This window comes from Heptranchias perlo, chromosome 40, assembly GCF_035084215.1.
Source record: "Heptranchias perlo isolate sHepPer1 chromosome 40, sHepPer1.hap1, whole genome shotgun sequence".
NCBI lineage: Eukaryota > Metazoa > Chordata > Chondrichthyes > Hexanchiformes > Hexanchidae > Heptranchias > Heptranchias perlo.
The window spans coordinates 13888102-13903507 of NC_090364.1; the positions used below are offsets into that span (position 1 = coordinate 13888102).

Sequence of the window (15406 nt, forward strand, 5' to 3'; positions counted from 1 at the left end):
GCCAAGCAACTATGGAGAAGCTCTTTCCCGAAGAGGAAGAGAAAGAGAAAATTGGAGGGATAACCGTCATTAGGGCACCCTTGCGGCTGGCTGAAGAGCAGCATTGGTGGAGACCTGGAAGGAGTAGTGGCCATCTTGGGCACAGGTCATGTGGGGGTCAGCGAGCCGTGCGTGAAGAGAACAAAAATAGGAGGCGGGGGTGGGGGGCGGGGGGGCCGGTGTTGGGGGAAGGAAAGGAAATAGAGGTACTTATTTCCTTAAAGGAAAATAAAACACCTCGCAATGAAAACACTAAGTGAACTAGTAATAGAAGATAGCAGCAACATAATTGTTACAATAAATCCCAATCAAGGTCAAATTTCAGTCACTGAGTCTGTAATAAAATTGATTTTAAGAGGGCTCTGCTGTATGTTAGCTTATTTCCTATAATCTGAGTCCCTGATGGAGAAACCTTGATAACACTTGAATCTGGTATCCAAGATAGTGTTTGATTCCCTTATGTGGGAGTCTGGTGCAAGGAGTTCGGAATCTTTTTAGAATCTTTTTACCCCTAGTACTGGGATCGAGGATCAGTCGTCTGGGAATGGGCTAGTTGTCTTTACTTATTACTGGATTCTGAGGTTTCACTTAATCCCTCGTACTGGGATCTTTTGAGAGCGGTTTGCAAGTCTCCAATTCTGGCCTCTTGCGCTTCCCCGATTTTCATCGCTCCACCATTGGCGACCGTGCCTTCAGCTGTCTAGGCTCTAAGCTCTGGAATTCCCTCCCTAAACCTCTCCCCCTTTAAGAAGCTCCTTAAAACCTTCCTCTTTGACCAACCTTTTGGTCACCTGTCCTAAAAACTCCTTACGTGGCTCGGTGTCAAATTTTGTTTGCTAATCGCTCCTGTGAAGCACCTTGGGACGTTTCACTACGTTAAAGGTGCTATATAAATGCAAGTTTGTGTTGTTGTTATGGATAAAAAGGACCATTAACTGGTTCCAGCCTCTCGCCCTCGTCACTGGCTGCAATGTACCTGTGTTCTGCTCACATTTGATTCCAAACTCTGCCAGTACTTCATAGACTCCTGCATAATCTCATCATGCGTGATCCCTGCAAGATAAAGGGGACAATAGGGTCATGTGGAATAATGAAGCTTCATTTGCTGGGGGATGACTACATGGATGCCAACAGTCCTCTGGCCCGTTGCCCAACTGGCCAGTCTTCATGTGCGCAACCTGACAATGAGTGTTGGAAGGTTCCACCATGGAAGGCACCGCCACCGAGCCCCATCCCGTCCTTACTTTCTGGCAGGGGGCAATGACTAGTAATCAGGGGCAGGAACCAAATTGATGTGTCACTGGCTTGAAACACACTCCAGTTCATCCTAAAATCTAATGTCTTACATTGGCAACAAACACAAAAAAAATTGTTTTGTGACTGACTTGTTGAGTCATGGGTTCAAGTCCCAGGGCTGCTGGACATTTATCTTCGACCCAATGGGTTGAGAAAGGTTTGGTCAATTCTTTGCAGGTTATGCCGCCCGGGGAGTGGGAGAGAAAAGCTGGTAATATCCTAACGGATGATCCAAGACTAGCAAAAACAGCAATTGGCCAGGCTTCAGCCCAGATCTTCCAACCCTTCCAAACAGAGAAGGGCGGGGGGGGGGCGGGGGGTGCAGAAAATGTGACTGGTAAATTTAAATAATTCTTTTAAAAACTGGTGGATGTCATTGTTCTCATGAAGGCAATAGGTGCTGTTTTTCATGTTTATAGCATGTAATGGCCAATGTAGTATTCTGGAGGCCTGTCCCTTTAAGGCCATAGTGTCTAATTGCTGTAAGTAAACACAAACTGAGGACAATCAGAGTTTAATTGCTGTTTGTAGATTGCCGGATGCTTGTAAATTTCCAGCTCCAGGGGCGGGGAAAAAAAGGTACAAAATGACTGACTTTTTAAAAAAAAAATGAATACTTTTGACACTTTGCACTGGACACTCTCAAACTTTTATACAGATAGGTGACATACGAGATGGAAAACATGCTATGGTTTTTCTTTGGTGTACCTGAACTTTGTTGCATCACCCAGACCTTGAGCTCGATGAGGCTGTGGGCGAAGTTACAGCTGTCCTCGCGCAGGCACCCGTAGCGAACCTCATGGCGACACACATCGAACTGACAGTGCTCCTGGAACTGCCGGATCTTGGAGTACTTGACTGTTGTGGCGCGCAGCATGTGGACCAGGCACCTGGGGCAGATCCACAAAGGGAAAACTACATAACTAGCAAAAGCTAAGTTTCAGTAACATTTATAACCAATTTCATCCCTCTTTAGGAACAAGAGGAGGCCATTCAGCCCCTCGAGCCTGTTCCGCCATCGTGGTTGATCTGTATCTTAACCCCATCTATCCGCCTGGCTCCATAGCCCTTAATACCCTTGCCCAACAAAAATCTATCAACTTTTTCAACAAGAAGAAAATAGTTTCTGCCAATTTTCTCCTCTACTCTATCGAAGGTTCGTTGGGCTCCAATTCCACAAGTTAAAATCGTCCTCCAATACCCTGCCCAAATAGCCATGTTAACTTGGACAGTGAGTGTCAGCAAACTATTCGACTGCAGATGGCATCACAGTCTGGTCCTGTCCTCGCCCGGTGTCACCACATCCACACTTTCCAGGAGGAGTCGCTGCAAAGTGTTGAGGGGCGGAAAGCCTGGCTCATTTTTTTCTCACCGTCTTAGCTCGGGACACTGATGTAACTTGTAGCACTCCAGCTGCTGCCCTGACTGCTAGTAGTTAACTCAGCACAAACCAGGATTCGAACCTGGGACCTTCCCGTCTGTGTGGCTTAATACTGGGCTACCTTTATCCACTAGATCATCAGGGAGCTCCTTCTGTGTTTTTCTTGTGTACTCACTTATTCTCTTCGAAGTTGTGCTTAGTTTCTGGATTAGAGCAGAAGGCTGTGCTGTCCTTAATCTTCTTGCTTATTAACCTGGGCTTGCTGTCAAAGCATTCCTGGAACAGAAAGCAAAGACTGAGCATCATTATGAGTTGGACAGAGGGATGAAGGAGTAGATTCTGATTTTTACATACCCATCAAAGGGGAGAGAGGTGCAGGATAGTGCCCTTTAAAAATGGCAATTACTAATAAAAGGACATGAGGAAAAAGTCAGGAATAAAAAAAGGCAATTTGCAGAGAATATACAGCACAGAAACAGGTCATTCAGCCCAACTAGTCCATGCCGGTGTTTATGCTCTACACGAGCCTCCTCCTGCCCGACTTCATCTAACCCTATCAGCATAACCTTCTATTCCTTTCTCTCTCATGTGTTTATCTAGCTTCCCCTTAAATACATCGATTGTCCCTCGTGTGTTTATCTCGTCTTCACAGCTTATCCCCTATCACTTGGGCTCCCCTAGCCGGCATTAAACTGCACGCCAAACTCCACTAATGTCTTTAACTCCACTATTTCACCTGGTTAGTTAGTTCAAACATCTAAAATTTATTTTTTACTCATTTACTTTTTTTTTTGTCCTGTTGTCCCACTGACCTGGTCATGTTCTGATTCACCTTATTGATACCGTTTTATTACGTTGCACACCTCGATAAGGTCGCCCCTTAAGCTTCTCTCTGGAGTGTAGATGGTTAAACTTCTCTAACATTTCCTCATAGGGTGGCACAATTCTTAGTGCAGGCTGTAACTGCCGCACTATTCAATCAGCACATACAAGTAGTGTATTTTCTGGCAAGTTATTATTCTCCTCTTCTTTCCAATGGCCTTCCCTGGGCAAGAGTGGGAACAGACTGGACGTTGGGCGGCTTTTCTATTCCCAGAGAGTAGTGAGTCTCTGGAATACAGTGCCGGCTGGTGTGGTGGGTGCTGACTCTGTCTTCAAGAGGGAGCTGACCCGGTTCCTGACTGGGGCAGAGATTGCATCATATAGAAGGTAAGTATCTTTATAGATTGGTCCGTGTGATCGCCTGGACTGATTTTGATCACCTGAGGGGATCGGAGAGGAATTTTCCAGAGAATCTTTTCCCTTACTGACCCTTGGTTTTTTCTCTTCCCCCCCCGCGCCCCTCTTCCAGGAGATTACACGGCTGGGGCGGTGGGAGGAGGGAGGAAATGTTTAGTCATTATGCTTCAGCCATCTTGAGTGTGGGGCAGGTTTGATGGGCCAGCTGGTCTGTTCCTGCCTGTCAACGTCATATCTTCGTCAGAGGGTGGACGGGTATCCCCGGCCTGTGAGTTTGCCTTCTAAAAGGGGTGAGTTTAAGTTGGATGAAATTGAACTGTCACTGAGAAAGATTTTGTGCTAAAATATTGAGAAATATAGAAAAATGTCAAGACAGCAGCATCCTAAAGATTGTGTTTCTATAGAGATTTATTGACGGGGTAGGTTGAGGTAGTTGGCCAGGCAGATGTGAGCGGTAGCACGCAGGGCAGGGTCAATCACTTAACTGGATGCAAAACGGGATGAGGAAGGATTTGTTTTTAGTGGGACATTTCCAGGGGCACAGGCACGATGGGCCAAATGGCCTCCTTCTGTGCTGTAAGATTCGACATGGGCTTGAAAGTGACCAAACTGGGTAAATGAAGTGGTGCGGAGGGTGATGATTGTTGTCTGGTCTGAGGAGGAGCTGCTGTTAAACGACTTCCAGGCGGGCTACGCCATCTCACCTCACAAAGGAACATGAAGAGGCCGAGATGCTCCTTCAGCAGTTTAGCTACTGTGAGGCTGGACCTTGTGTCACCCCCTAGTGGATCGAAGAGTAGCTCCCGGTTTATGGCTCCTTTGCGCTCGAGTGTCCAAACATCTATCTCCTCCTGACAGTAAGCAAACGTACAGTGATCCCCATACTTGCAATCCTCCTTACTCACTATATCTGTAAATAAACAAAATGGAGAACATCACCTTTATGATTACATGATGGTGCACATTACAAATCTGTTCCCTTTCTCCTGCAGTCCCTCAGTTTTCTTGTCTCTTTTTCCAGAAGGCACTGACTTCTGCCGGGACCATGCACCAGCAACTCTCCAGTACGTTGCCAAGTGGCTATTCTTCACGTGTGAGCTTAGGCAGTAAGTGCTGGCAGGCTATTCCACTGTGGAATACATAACAATTGAGTCTGACCCCACCTTTGCTGATCTTTAACACAAATCTCCTCTAAGTATTGACTCCTTTCTGGGCTACAGTTCCACAAATGACGTCACCTGCCAGTACAAACTTGCATTTATATAGCACCTCAGGACGTCCCAAAGCGCTTTACAGCCAATGAAGTATCTTTGAAGTGGTCGCTGTTGTAATGTAGGAAACGCAGCAGCCAATTTGCACACAGCAAAGTCCCACAAACAGCCATGAGATAAAGGCCAGATAATCTGTTTTTAGGTGTTGGTTGAGGGATAAATATCGGCCAGGACACCGGGGAGAACTCCCCTGCTCTTCTTCCGATAGTGTCCCGGGATATTTTCCGTCCACCTGAGAGGGCAGACGGGGCCTCGGTTCAACATCTCATCCGAAAGACGGCACCTCCAACAGTGCAGCACTCCCTCAGTACTGCACTGGGAGTGTCAGCCTGGATTATGTGCTCAGGTCTCTGGAGTGGGACTTGAACCTACGACCTTCTGACTCAGAGGCGAGAGTGCTGCCCACTGAGCCACGGCTGACACTTTGCCCAAGTGGCCATTTTTCACGTGTGACTCTTGACTGAGCGTCAGCAGGCTGTCAGACTGAGGGGGGAAATCACAGCCGAGCCCAGTCCCACCCTCTCTTAAGGGTAAGATTTCCAACTTGCAGCCGGGCGTAAAACTGGTGTTGTGGATTAGCCGCCTGTTACAGAAACCATTGATTTCAATGGAAGTCGGGCAGTTTCTGTAACGGGCGGCCAAACCGTGACAGCAGCTGTACGCCCGGCGTGGACTTCCAGTGGGGATCTCTGTACGGGATCAGAAGCAACTCCTACCAATTCTCAACTCCCTAGTTGTAGAGCTGACTCAGCGGTGATCCGCGATTCAACCCGGGACCTTCGTGGTTTGTATGGCTCAGAGATTGGAGTCTCCACCCCTGTGCCACCAGAATAGCTTCAGAAAGGCCAATATCCCCTCCAGCTGGTGCTACATAGAATTAACAACTTGCATTTATACAGCGCCTTTAATGTAGTAAAAGGTCCCAAGGCTCTTCACAGGAACGTTATCAAATTACACCGAGCCACATAAGGAGATATTAGGACAGGTCACCAAAAGCTTGGTCAAAGAGGTAGGTTCTAAGGAGCATTACATAGAATGTACAGCACAGAAACAGGCCATTCGGCCCAAAAGGTCCATGATGGTGTTTATGCTCCACATGAGCCTCCTCACACCCCTCTTCATCTAACTCTATCAATATATCCTCTATTCCTTTCTCCCTCATATGTTTATCTATCTTCTCCTTAAAGGCATCCATGCTTTTCGCCTCAACTACTCCTTGTGGTAGCAAGTTCCACATCCTCACCACTCTCTGGGTAAAGAAGTTTCTCCTGAATTCCCTATTGGATTTATTAGTGACTATCTTATATTTATGGCCTCTAGTTTTGGTCTCCCCCAAAAGCTGGTACTAAGTTACACGCACTTCCTCACCTTTACATATGTAGTAAGGTCCTCCGTAATTATTCCTGGTAGGCCGAGGCCTGATTTTCTTCCATCGTGAGTCTGTTGAAATTATCAGTCTTCCAATCAAAAGATCTTTTTTACACTTATGGTCCAGGTCCGGGTTATAATTATAATCTAATGCCTTAACTCCTAAACAAACAAAACACAAGGGGAGAAAAACTTGGTTAAAAGCAAATTAGGATGATGGGCCAAGACTGGAATAAGCAAACGGTTTTAGGTGGATTGGCTCCTGGCTGTAATTGATTGATTCATTCAATTTTAATGTCCTTGTTGCTTTTGTTGTCTGCCAATTTTCTCCTCTGCTCTCCCCGAGGGACAGACTCCTGTGGCCCACCGAGCCCAATATTACCTGGCTGAGATCAGTTGACTAAAATCAGCCCAGCGATCAAACCTGGGACCTTCCTGACTACATGACTGAGCTACTCACTTGCTGAGCCATCAGGTTTCACACTCTCACCCACCTCTCCCCCCACCTCCTTCTAGTCTCTCTCCATTCCCAGATGGGGACTGGGGGATTTCTCAACTAATACTGCTCTCTGATGATCATAAGGGGATATTCGAGAGTGACCCAAGGCAATGCCAACCATCCCTCCTTCTATTCTGAGGAAGCTTCTCAGCCTCCACTCTGCATCTTCTCAAGTGGCAAAACCAACATCAAAGACATGCCATGTGTAGAACTTTAATGAAACCCACACCGTATCCATCTTCTTCTACTATAACATCTCCCTTCATTTTCTACCCCACCCCCAAGAAAAAGGTTAGCTGCCCACAGTTTGATGCACTACTCCCAAAGGCTTGATGTCCTGTCAGCCGTACGCCCACATAGACCTCTTAAGTTTCCCTCTGTCAGCACTGGGGCTTTTGGTTCCAGTCCGAGGCGTGATGGACGCTCAAATCTGCTGGAGAAATGAGACTTTATGACAGCTGCTTGGTCGAAGCAGCAAAGCCAGCGGGCAGGAGGGTCCATCCTCCAGCAGACAATCTCCGTGGGTGAGCAAGCCAGGCTCGTGGCATCGGGCGGGGGAACCAAGGAGGAGGGGCAGCCATCTAGGTTTCGAGCCGCGGTGTTCCCGTTACCTGTTTTGACGAAGCACGCGGGGCAGGCCTGGCGCAGGTCGTGCGTGTCGCTGAGTGGGTTTTTCGTCAGCGACGACGTGAATGATCCAAAGCCTCCTCGCGCCAATCCGAGGAGTGACAAGGAGTTGCTTGAAGCGGACATGCTGTTCGTTTGTTTAGCCTGCACCACAAAAGGAGGAGGTGGTCATGGAATGAGCAAAATGGTGTCTACTTGCTGGAAAAATGCACTGAATTGAAAAGAAAGCCCCTCGTCAGTTTTCTACCATCCTGTCTACAGGGTGTTGAATCCTTGATGGGCAACAGTTCCATGGGTCCTACAGTTGCTCACACAGTGGCCATTAGGAACATAGAAATATAGGAACAGGAGTAGGCCATTCAGCCCCTCGTGCCTGCTCCGCCATTTGATAAGATCATGGCTGATCTGTGAGCTAACTCCATATACCTGCCCTTGGCCCATATCCCTTAATACCTTTGGTTGTCAAAAAGCTATCCATCTCAGATTTAAATTTAGCAATTGAGCTAGTATCAATTGCCGTTTGCGGAAGAGAGTTCCAAACTTCTACCAACCTTAGTGTAGAAATGTTTTCTAATCTCACTCCTGAAAGGTCTGGCTCTAATTTTTAGACTGTGCCCCCTACTCCTAGAATCCCCAACCAGCGGAAATAGTTTCTCTCTATCCACCCTATCTGTTCCCCTTAATATCCTATAAACTTCGATCAGATCACCCCTTAACCTTCTAAACTCTGGAGAATACAACCCCAATTTGTGTAATCTCTCCTTGTAACTTAACCCTTGAAGTCCGGGTAACATTCTAGTAAACCTACGCTGCACTCCCTCCAAGGCCAATATGTCCTTCCAAAGGTGCGGTGCCCAGAACTGCTCACAGTACTCCAGGTGCGGTCTAACCAGGGTTTTGTATAGCTGCAGCATAACTTCTGCCCCCTTGTACTCTAGTCCTCTAGATATAAAGGCCAGCATTCCATTAGCCTTATTGATTATTTTCTGCACCTGTTCATGACACTTCAATGATCCATGTACCTGAACCCCTAAGTCCCTTTGGATATCCATTGTTTTTAACTTTTTACCATTTAGAAAGTACCCTGTTCTATCCTTTTTTGATCCAAAGTGGATGACCTCACATTTGCCACAGTTTTGCCCATTCACCTAATCTATCAATATCCCTTTGTAATTTTATGTTTTCATCTACACTGCTTACAATGCCACCAATCTTTGTGTCATCGGCAAACTTAGATATGAGACCTTCTATGCCTTCATCTAAGTCGTTAATAAATATTGTGAATAATTGAGGCCCCAAGACAGATCCCTGCTGGACTCCACTAGTCACATCCTGCCAATGTGAGTACCTACCCATTATCCCTACTCTCTGTCGCCATTCGCTCAGCCAACTTCCTAACCAAGTCCGTACTTTTCCCTCGATTCCATGGGCTTCTATCTTAGTTAACAGTCTCTTATGTGGGACTTTATCAAATGCCTTCTGGAAGTCCATATAAATAACATCCATTGACATTCCCCTGTCCACTACTTTAGTCACCTCTTCAAAAAATTCATTCAGGTTTGTCAGGCACGACCTACCTTTCACAAATCCATGCTGGCTCTCTCTGATTAACTGAAAATTCTCGAGGTGTTCAGTCACCGTATCCTTAATTATAGACGCCAGCATTTTCCCCACAACAGATGTTAGGCTAACTGGTCTATAATTCCCTGGTTTCACTCTCTTTCCTTTCTTAAAAAGCAGAGTGACGTGCAATTTTCCAATTTAGAGGGACAGTTCCTGAATCTAGAGAACTTTGAAAGATTATAGTTAGGGCATCTGCAATGTGCTCACCTACTTCCTTTAAAACCCTGGGATGGAAACCATCTGGTCCTGGGGATTTGTCACTCTTTAGTGCTATTATTTTCTTCATTACTGTTGTTTTACTTATGTTAATTTTATTGAGTCCCCGTCCCCGATTCAATATTAGTTTTCTTGGGGTTTCCGGCATGCTATCCTCTTTTTCTCCTATAAGTACTGACGCAAAGTAATTGTTCAACATGTCCGCCATTTCCCCATTGTCAATGACAATATCCCCACTTTCAGTTTTTAAGGGGCCAACACTGCTCCTGACCACTCTCTTTTTCCTAATATAACTATAAAAGTTCTTCATATTGGTTTTGATATGCAAGTTTCTTTTCATACACTCTTTTTGTAGCTCTTACTATCTGTTTTGTGACCCTTTGTTGATCTTTGTATCTTTCCCATTTGCCAGGATCTGTGCCATTTTTTGCCTTTTTGTATGCCCTTTCCTTATGTCTTATACTGTCCCTTATCTCTTTAGTTGTCCATGGCTGTTTTGTTTGGCAAGTAGAGTTCTTGCCCCTCAGGGGTATAAACCGATTCTGTATCACGTTAAATGTTTTAAACATTTCCCACTGATCATCAGTCGTTTTACCCATTAACAGATTTGCCCAGTTTACTGTGGACAGTCTCTGTCTCATCCCATTGAAGTCGGCCTTTCCCAAGTCTAGAATCTTAGCAGCTGATTCACTTTTTTCCCTTTCAAACACTACCTTGAACTCAATCATGTTATGATCGCTATTGGATAGATGTTCACGCACAGTTAAGCCGTTAACTAAATCTGGTTTATTACTCATTACTAAATCTAGTATGGCTTGCCCCCTTGTTGCCTCCAGGACGTACTGCTGTAGAAAACTATCCCGGACACACTCAAGAAATTCACTACCTTTCTGACAGTTGCTAGTCTGCTTTTCCCAATCTATGTGAAGGTTAAAGTCCCCCATTAAGACCACTATGCCTTTCTTACACGCTTGTCTAATCTCTGCATTTACACAATCTAGCACTTCAGAGCTGCTACCAGGGGTTCTATACACAACTCCCACGATAGTCTTAGATCCTTTCCTATTTCTCAATTCAACCCATAAGGTCTCTGTTGGCTGCTTACCTCTCGTTATATCCTCCTTTATCATTGAAGTGATTTCATCTCTAATCACTAAGGCTACTCCTCCCCCTCTTCCATTTTCCCTATCTCTCCTGTAGACGTTATAACCTGGTATAATTAGTTCCCAATCCTGACCATCCTGCAGCCAAGTCTCAGTAATAGCTATCATGTCATACCTTCCAATTTGAATTTGTACCTGTAGTTCATTTAATTTATTCCTTATACTCCATGCATTTGGATATAGAACTCTTAGTTGGGCCACACACCCTAGCCTGACCTTCAGCTTTGATGCTGCGTTAATCGCCTTACACCTTCCAGTTTTCACTTTATCTGTAGCGCCTAAAGTACACTTTCTTTCTGCTGCTCTACGCTTTTCCCTTTCACTTGTTCTTGAACAACTATTTGTACTGTAAATTTCCCCTGGGTCTTCCCCTGTCTTACTGCTCTCAACTTTACTCTCTTTTGACTCCCCGCTCAGGTTCCCATCCCCCTGCCACTCTAGTTTAAACCCTCCCCAACAGCAGTAGCAAACCCCCCTGCAAGGATATTAGTCCCGGATCTGTTGAGGTGCAACCCGTCCGGCTTGTACAGGTCCCACCTTCCCCAGAATCGGTCCCAATTCCTCAGGAATCTAAATCCCTCCCTCCTGCACCAACCCTCCAGCCATGCATTCATCTGATCTATTCTCCTATTCCTATACTCACTAGCACGTGGCACTGGGAGTAATCCTGAGATTACTACCCATGAGATCCTACTTTTTAACTTATTTCCTAACTCCTTATATTCTGCTTGCAGGACCTCATCCCTCTTTTTACCTATATCGTTGGTACAGATATGGTCCACAACCTCTGGCTGTTCACTCTCCCCCTTCAGAACGTCCTGCAGCCGCTCAGTGACATCCATAACCCTGGCACCAGGGAGGCAACATACCATCCTGGAATCACGTTTACGGCCGCAGAAACGCCTATCTGCTCCCCTAACTATAGAATCCCCCATCACTATTGCTCTCTCGATCTTTCTCCTCCCCCCCGTACAGCTGAGCCACCCATGGAGCTTTGGACTTGGCTCTGGCTGCACTCCCCAGAGGAACCCTCTCCCCCACCAGTACCCAGAACTGAATACTGGTTGGAGAGTGAGATGCCCTCAGGGGACTCCTACACTACCTGCCTGGCCCTCCTTGTCTGTCTGGCAGTCACCCAGTCCCTCTCTGCCTGCACTCTCTTAATCTGCGGGGTGACCACCTCCTGAAACGTGCTGTCCACGAAACTCTCAGCCTCGCTGATGCACTGCAGTGACGCCAGCTGCTGCTCAAGGTCCGAAACCCGGAGCTCAAGCTCCACCAGCTGATGACACTTCCTGCACATGTGGTTGTCCAGGACATGGGAAGCATCCTGGAGTTCCCACATGGCACAGGTCGTGCATTGCACGGGTCTGAGCTGCCCTGCCATGCCTTAATTTATTAGATTAACTTAAACCAAGCAAAAACAAATTAAGCCTCAAATACGGTTATTTTTGGTTATATTACTCTAGTTAAGTAGTCACATTAGTCACATGTGAGCTTTGACAATGAGTGTCAGCAGACTATTCAACTGTGGGAACCATCGCAGCCAATTCTGATCTTGTCCTTCCTTACCTAACATCCAAAAAAGCGTGCTTTCCAGCAGGGGTAGCTGGATAGTGATCAGGAGTGGAACTCTTGGCTTATGTGTTCCGCTGTAGCCCAGGGGCACAGGCCGGTTGTAGCATCTCCTACTGTTGTCTCAGCTGAGTTCAGCATAAATTGGGAATCTAACCGTGGATCTTCTGGTCTGGTTGGCTTAGTGAGGCAGTGCTTCACTAACTCAACCACTGGAAGAGCCCTTCACTCCCATTGTATAGATTTCCTGATCCTAAATCAGTTGCATGTTTATCAAGATTTAAAGTTTACTTTCTCAGTGGACAATCAGGCATGATCAATCTAAACGATTTGGCAACATCCAATTTTTGTTGACTGCATGGGAGATAATCCGACAACCCAAAAAACAGTACTGTCCATTCAATTTAACTCGTGTTCTCTGGATAATTAGTCCAATAACATAACCACTATACTGTATATTCAATTCAAATGTGTAACAGTTGCTATACCAACCGAATGACCTCGCCAGGTGTTGTGATGACAAGGTACGCTGGGATATCAATGCCAGCACAATCTGCTACGTCATCGAGTTCACAATCTTAGCTGTGTTGCTGCAGAAAGGTGATGAGCGGAGCCGTACGTGTCAGCCGTGGCTCAGCGGGTAGCACTCTCGCCTCCGAGTCCGAACGCCGTGGGTTCAAGTCCCACTCCAGAGACCTGAGCACCTAATCTAGGCCGCCACTCCCAGAGCCAGTACTGAGGGAGTGCTGCACTGTTGGAGGTGCCGTCTTTCAGCTGAGATGTTAAACCAAGGCCCCGTCTGCCCTCTCAGGCGGGCGTAAAAGATTCCACGGCATTATTTCGAAGGAGAGCAGGGGAGTTGTCCCCGGTGTCGTGGCCAATATTTATCCCTCAACCAACATCACTAAAACAGATTATGTGGGGGACCTTAACTACCCCAATTAATGACAATGACAATCAGGTGGAGACAGGACAGAACTTGGCCGTCACACTCCCCTGCTGACACTCACTGTTGAAGCCCAGGCAACATCCGTGGCCCAAGGTGCCGAAGGACCGGACCCCAGCACGGCTTAGCGCCTTCGGGAAAAGGAGGGGAGGTGCCTGGTAGGAGAACGCTAGGCAAAGCACGTAGAAATCTACTCAATAAAAGCAACAGTAGAAGATTTACATCGATCAATCTAATGGCATTAAGGTGTAAGTGAAGGTTTAACTATACACTCACCAATAGAAAGCTGTTCGATATACTCTGATTGCTGTTTGGTGTCATCGGTCTCGATGCTAGTGAAGCATAAAACACATCTTTGTTACCCTTCATTATTAATGTTGTGTCTTTTTAAAACTATAAGCTTCTTCCTGCAAGAATAGTGATGGAACCACATTCCCTCTCCCTGCACCTCCACCCGAGAAAAAAGAATTACATAGAATTTACAGCACAGAAACAGGCCAACTGGTCTATGCCGGTGTTTATGCTCCACACGAGCCTCCTCCCACCCTATTTCTTCTTCCCTCATGTACTTATCCCATCTTCTATCTTATTCCATCTTCCACCCTCCATAAGCTTGAGCTCATCCAAAACAGTGCTGCCCGTATCCTAACTCACACCAAATCCCGTTCACCCATCATCCCTGTGCTCGCTGACCTACGTTGGCTCCCAGTCCGGGAACACCTCGATTTTAAAATTCTCATCGAATGTTTTCAAATCCCTCCATGGCCTCGCCCCTCCCTATCTCTCTAACCTTCTCCAGCCCTACAACCCTCGGAGATCTCTGCGCTCCTCCAATTCTGGCCTCTTGCGCATCCCCGATTTTAATCGCTCCACCATTGGCGACCGTGCCTTCAGCTGCCTGGGTTCTAAGCTCTAGAATTCCCTCCCTAAACCTCTCTGCCTCTCTCTCCTCCTTTAAGATGCTCCTAAAAACCTACCTCTTTGACTAAGCTTCTGGTCACCTGTCCTAATATCTACTTATGTGGCTCAATGTCACATTTTGTCTGATTACGCTCCTGTGAAGCGCCTTGGGACGTTTTACTACTTTAAAGGCGCTGGATAAATGCAAGTTGCTGTTGTTGCCCTTAAATGCATCCCCGCTATTCGCCTCAACCACTCCATGTGGTAGCAAGTTCCACATTCTAACTACTTTCTGAGTAAAGAAGTTTCTCCTGAATTCCTTATTGGATTTAACTGTGACCTTATATTTATGGCCCCTAGTTCTGGACTCTCCCACAAGCGGAAACATCTTCTCTACGTCTACCCTATCAAATCCTTTCATAATTTTAAAGGCCCCTATTAGGACACCCCTCAGTCTTCTCTTTTCTAGAGAAAAGAGCCCCAGCCTGTTCAGTCTTTCCCGATAGTTGAATAGCCCATTATCGGGCTTCACTCTCCTCCTGTGTCACAGACGGTCGGCCAGCTAGGCCGCAGAGTCTTGGCGGGTAGAGTTGAGGCCTGCAATTCCTCGCATGGTGATTTGCTGATCTCAACCCAGCCACTTAAAAAAGCAACCACTTCACCCAGGGTGGCTGAAACCACAGCAGGTTGCTCTCACACACCTCCCTGCTCCAGCACTCACCATCGCCGGGCTGCTCTCACACACCTCCCCGATACAGCACTCACCATCGCCAGGCTGCTCTCACACACCTCCCCGATACAGCACTCACCATCGCCGGGCTGCTCTCACACACCTCCCCGATACAGCACTCACCATCGCCAGGCTGCTCTCACACACCTCCCCGATACAGCACTCACCATCGCCAGGCTGCTCTCACACACCTCCCTGCTCCAGCACTCACCATCGCCAGGCTGCTCTCACACACCTCCCTGCTCCAGCACTCACCATCGCCGGGCTGCTCTCACACACATCTCCCTGCTCCAGCACTCACCATCGCCGGGCTGCTCTCACACACACCTCCCTGCTCCAGCACTCACCATCGCCAGGCTGCTCTCACACACCTCCCCGATACAGCACTCACCATCGCCGGGCTGCTCTCTCACACACCTCCCTGCTATAGCACTGGCCAGGGCTCAGCTGAAGGCTTCCAGCCTGTCCTCTCGGCCAAAGAGAAATGAAAATAAAAAACATCTGAATATGCGGGCTGATAATTCCAATTAGGA

At 47.0% G+C, this 15406-nt stretch overlaps 1 protein-coding gene across 2 annotated transcripts in view; it reads right to left on the reverse strand.

The window, feature by feature from the left end:
• zc3h7bb (zinc finger CCCH-type containing 7Bb) overlaps positions 1 to 15406 on the reverse strand; it is a 92376-nt gene that overhangs the window by 30485 nt on the left and 46485 nt on the right. For both annotated transcript variants that reach the window (XM_067974655.1, XM_067974654.1), the window contains exons 11-17: positions 13520 to 13575; positions 7705 to 7864; positions 6595 to 6756; positions 4660 to 4865; positions 2892 to 2992; positions 2044 to 2225; positions 1016 to 1092 (exon numbers count right to left, since the gene is read on the reverse strand). In XM_067974655.1, coding sequence (XP_067830756.1) covers positions 1016 to 1092; positions 2044 to 2225; positions 2892 to 2992; positions 4660 to 4865; positions 6595 to 6756; positions 7705 to 7864; positions 13520 to 13575 — 944 coding nt within the window. The remainder of the gene's footprint in view (positions 1 to 1015; positions 1093 to 2043; positions 2226 to 2891; positions 2993 to 4659; positions 4866 to 6594; positions 6757 to 7704; positions 7865 to 13519; positions 13576 to 15406) is intronic.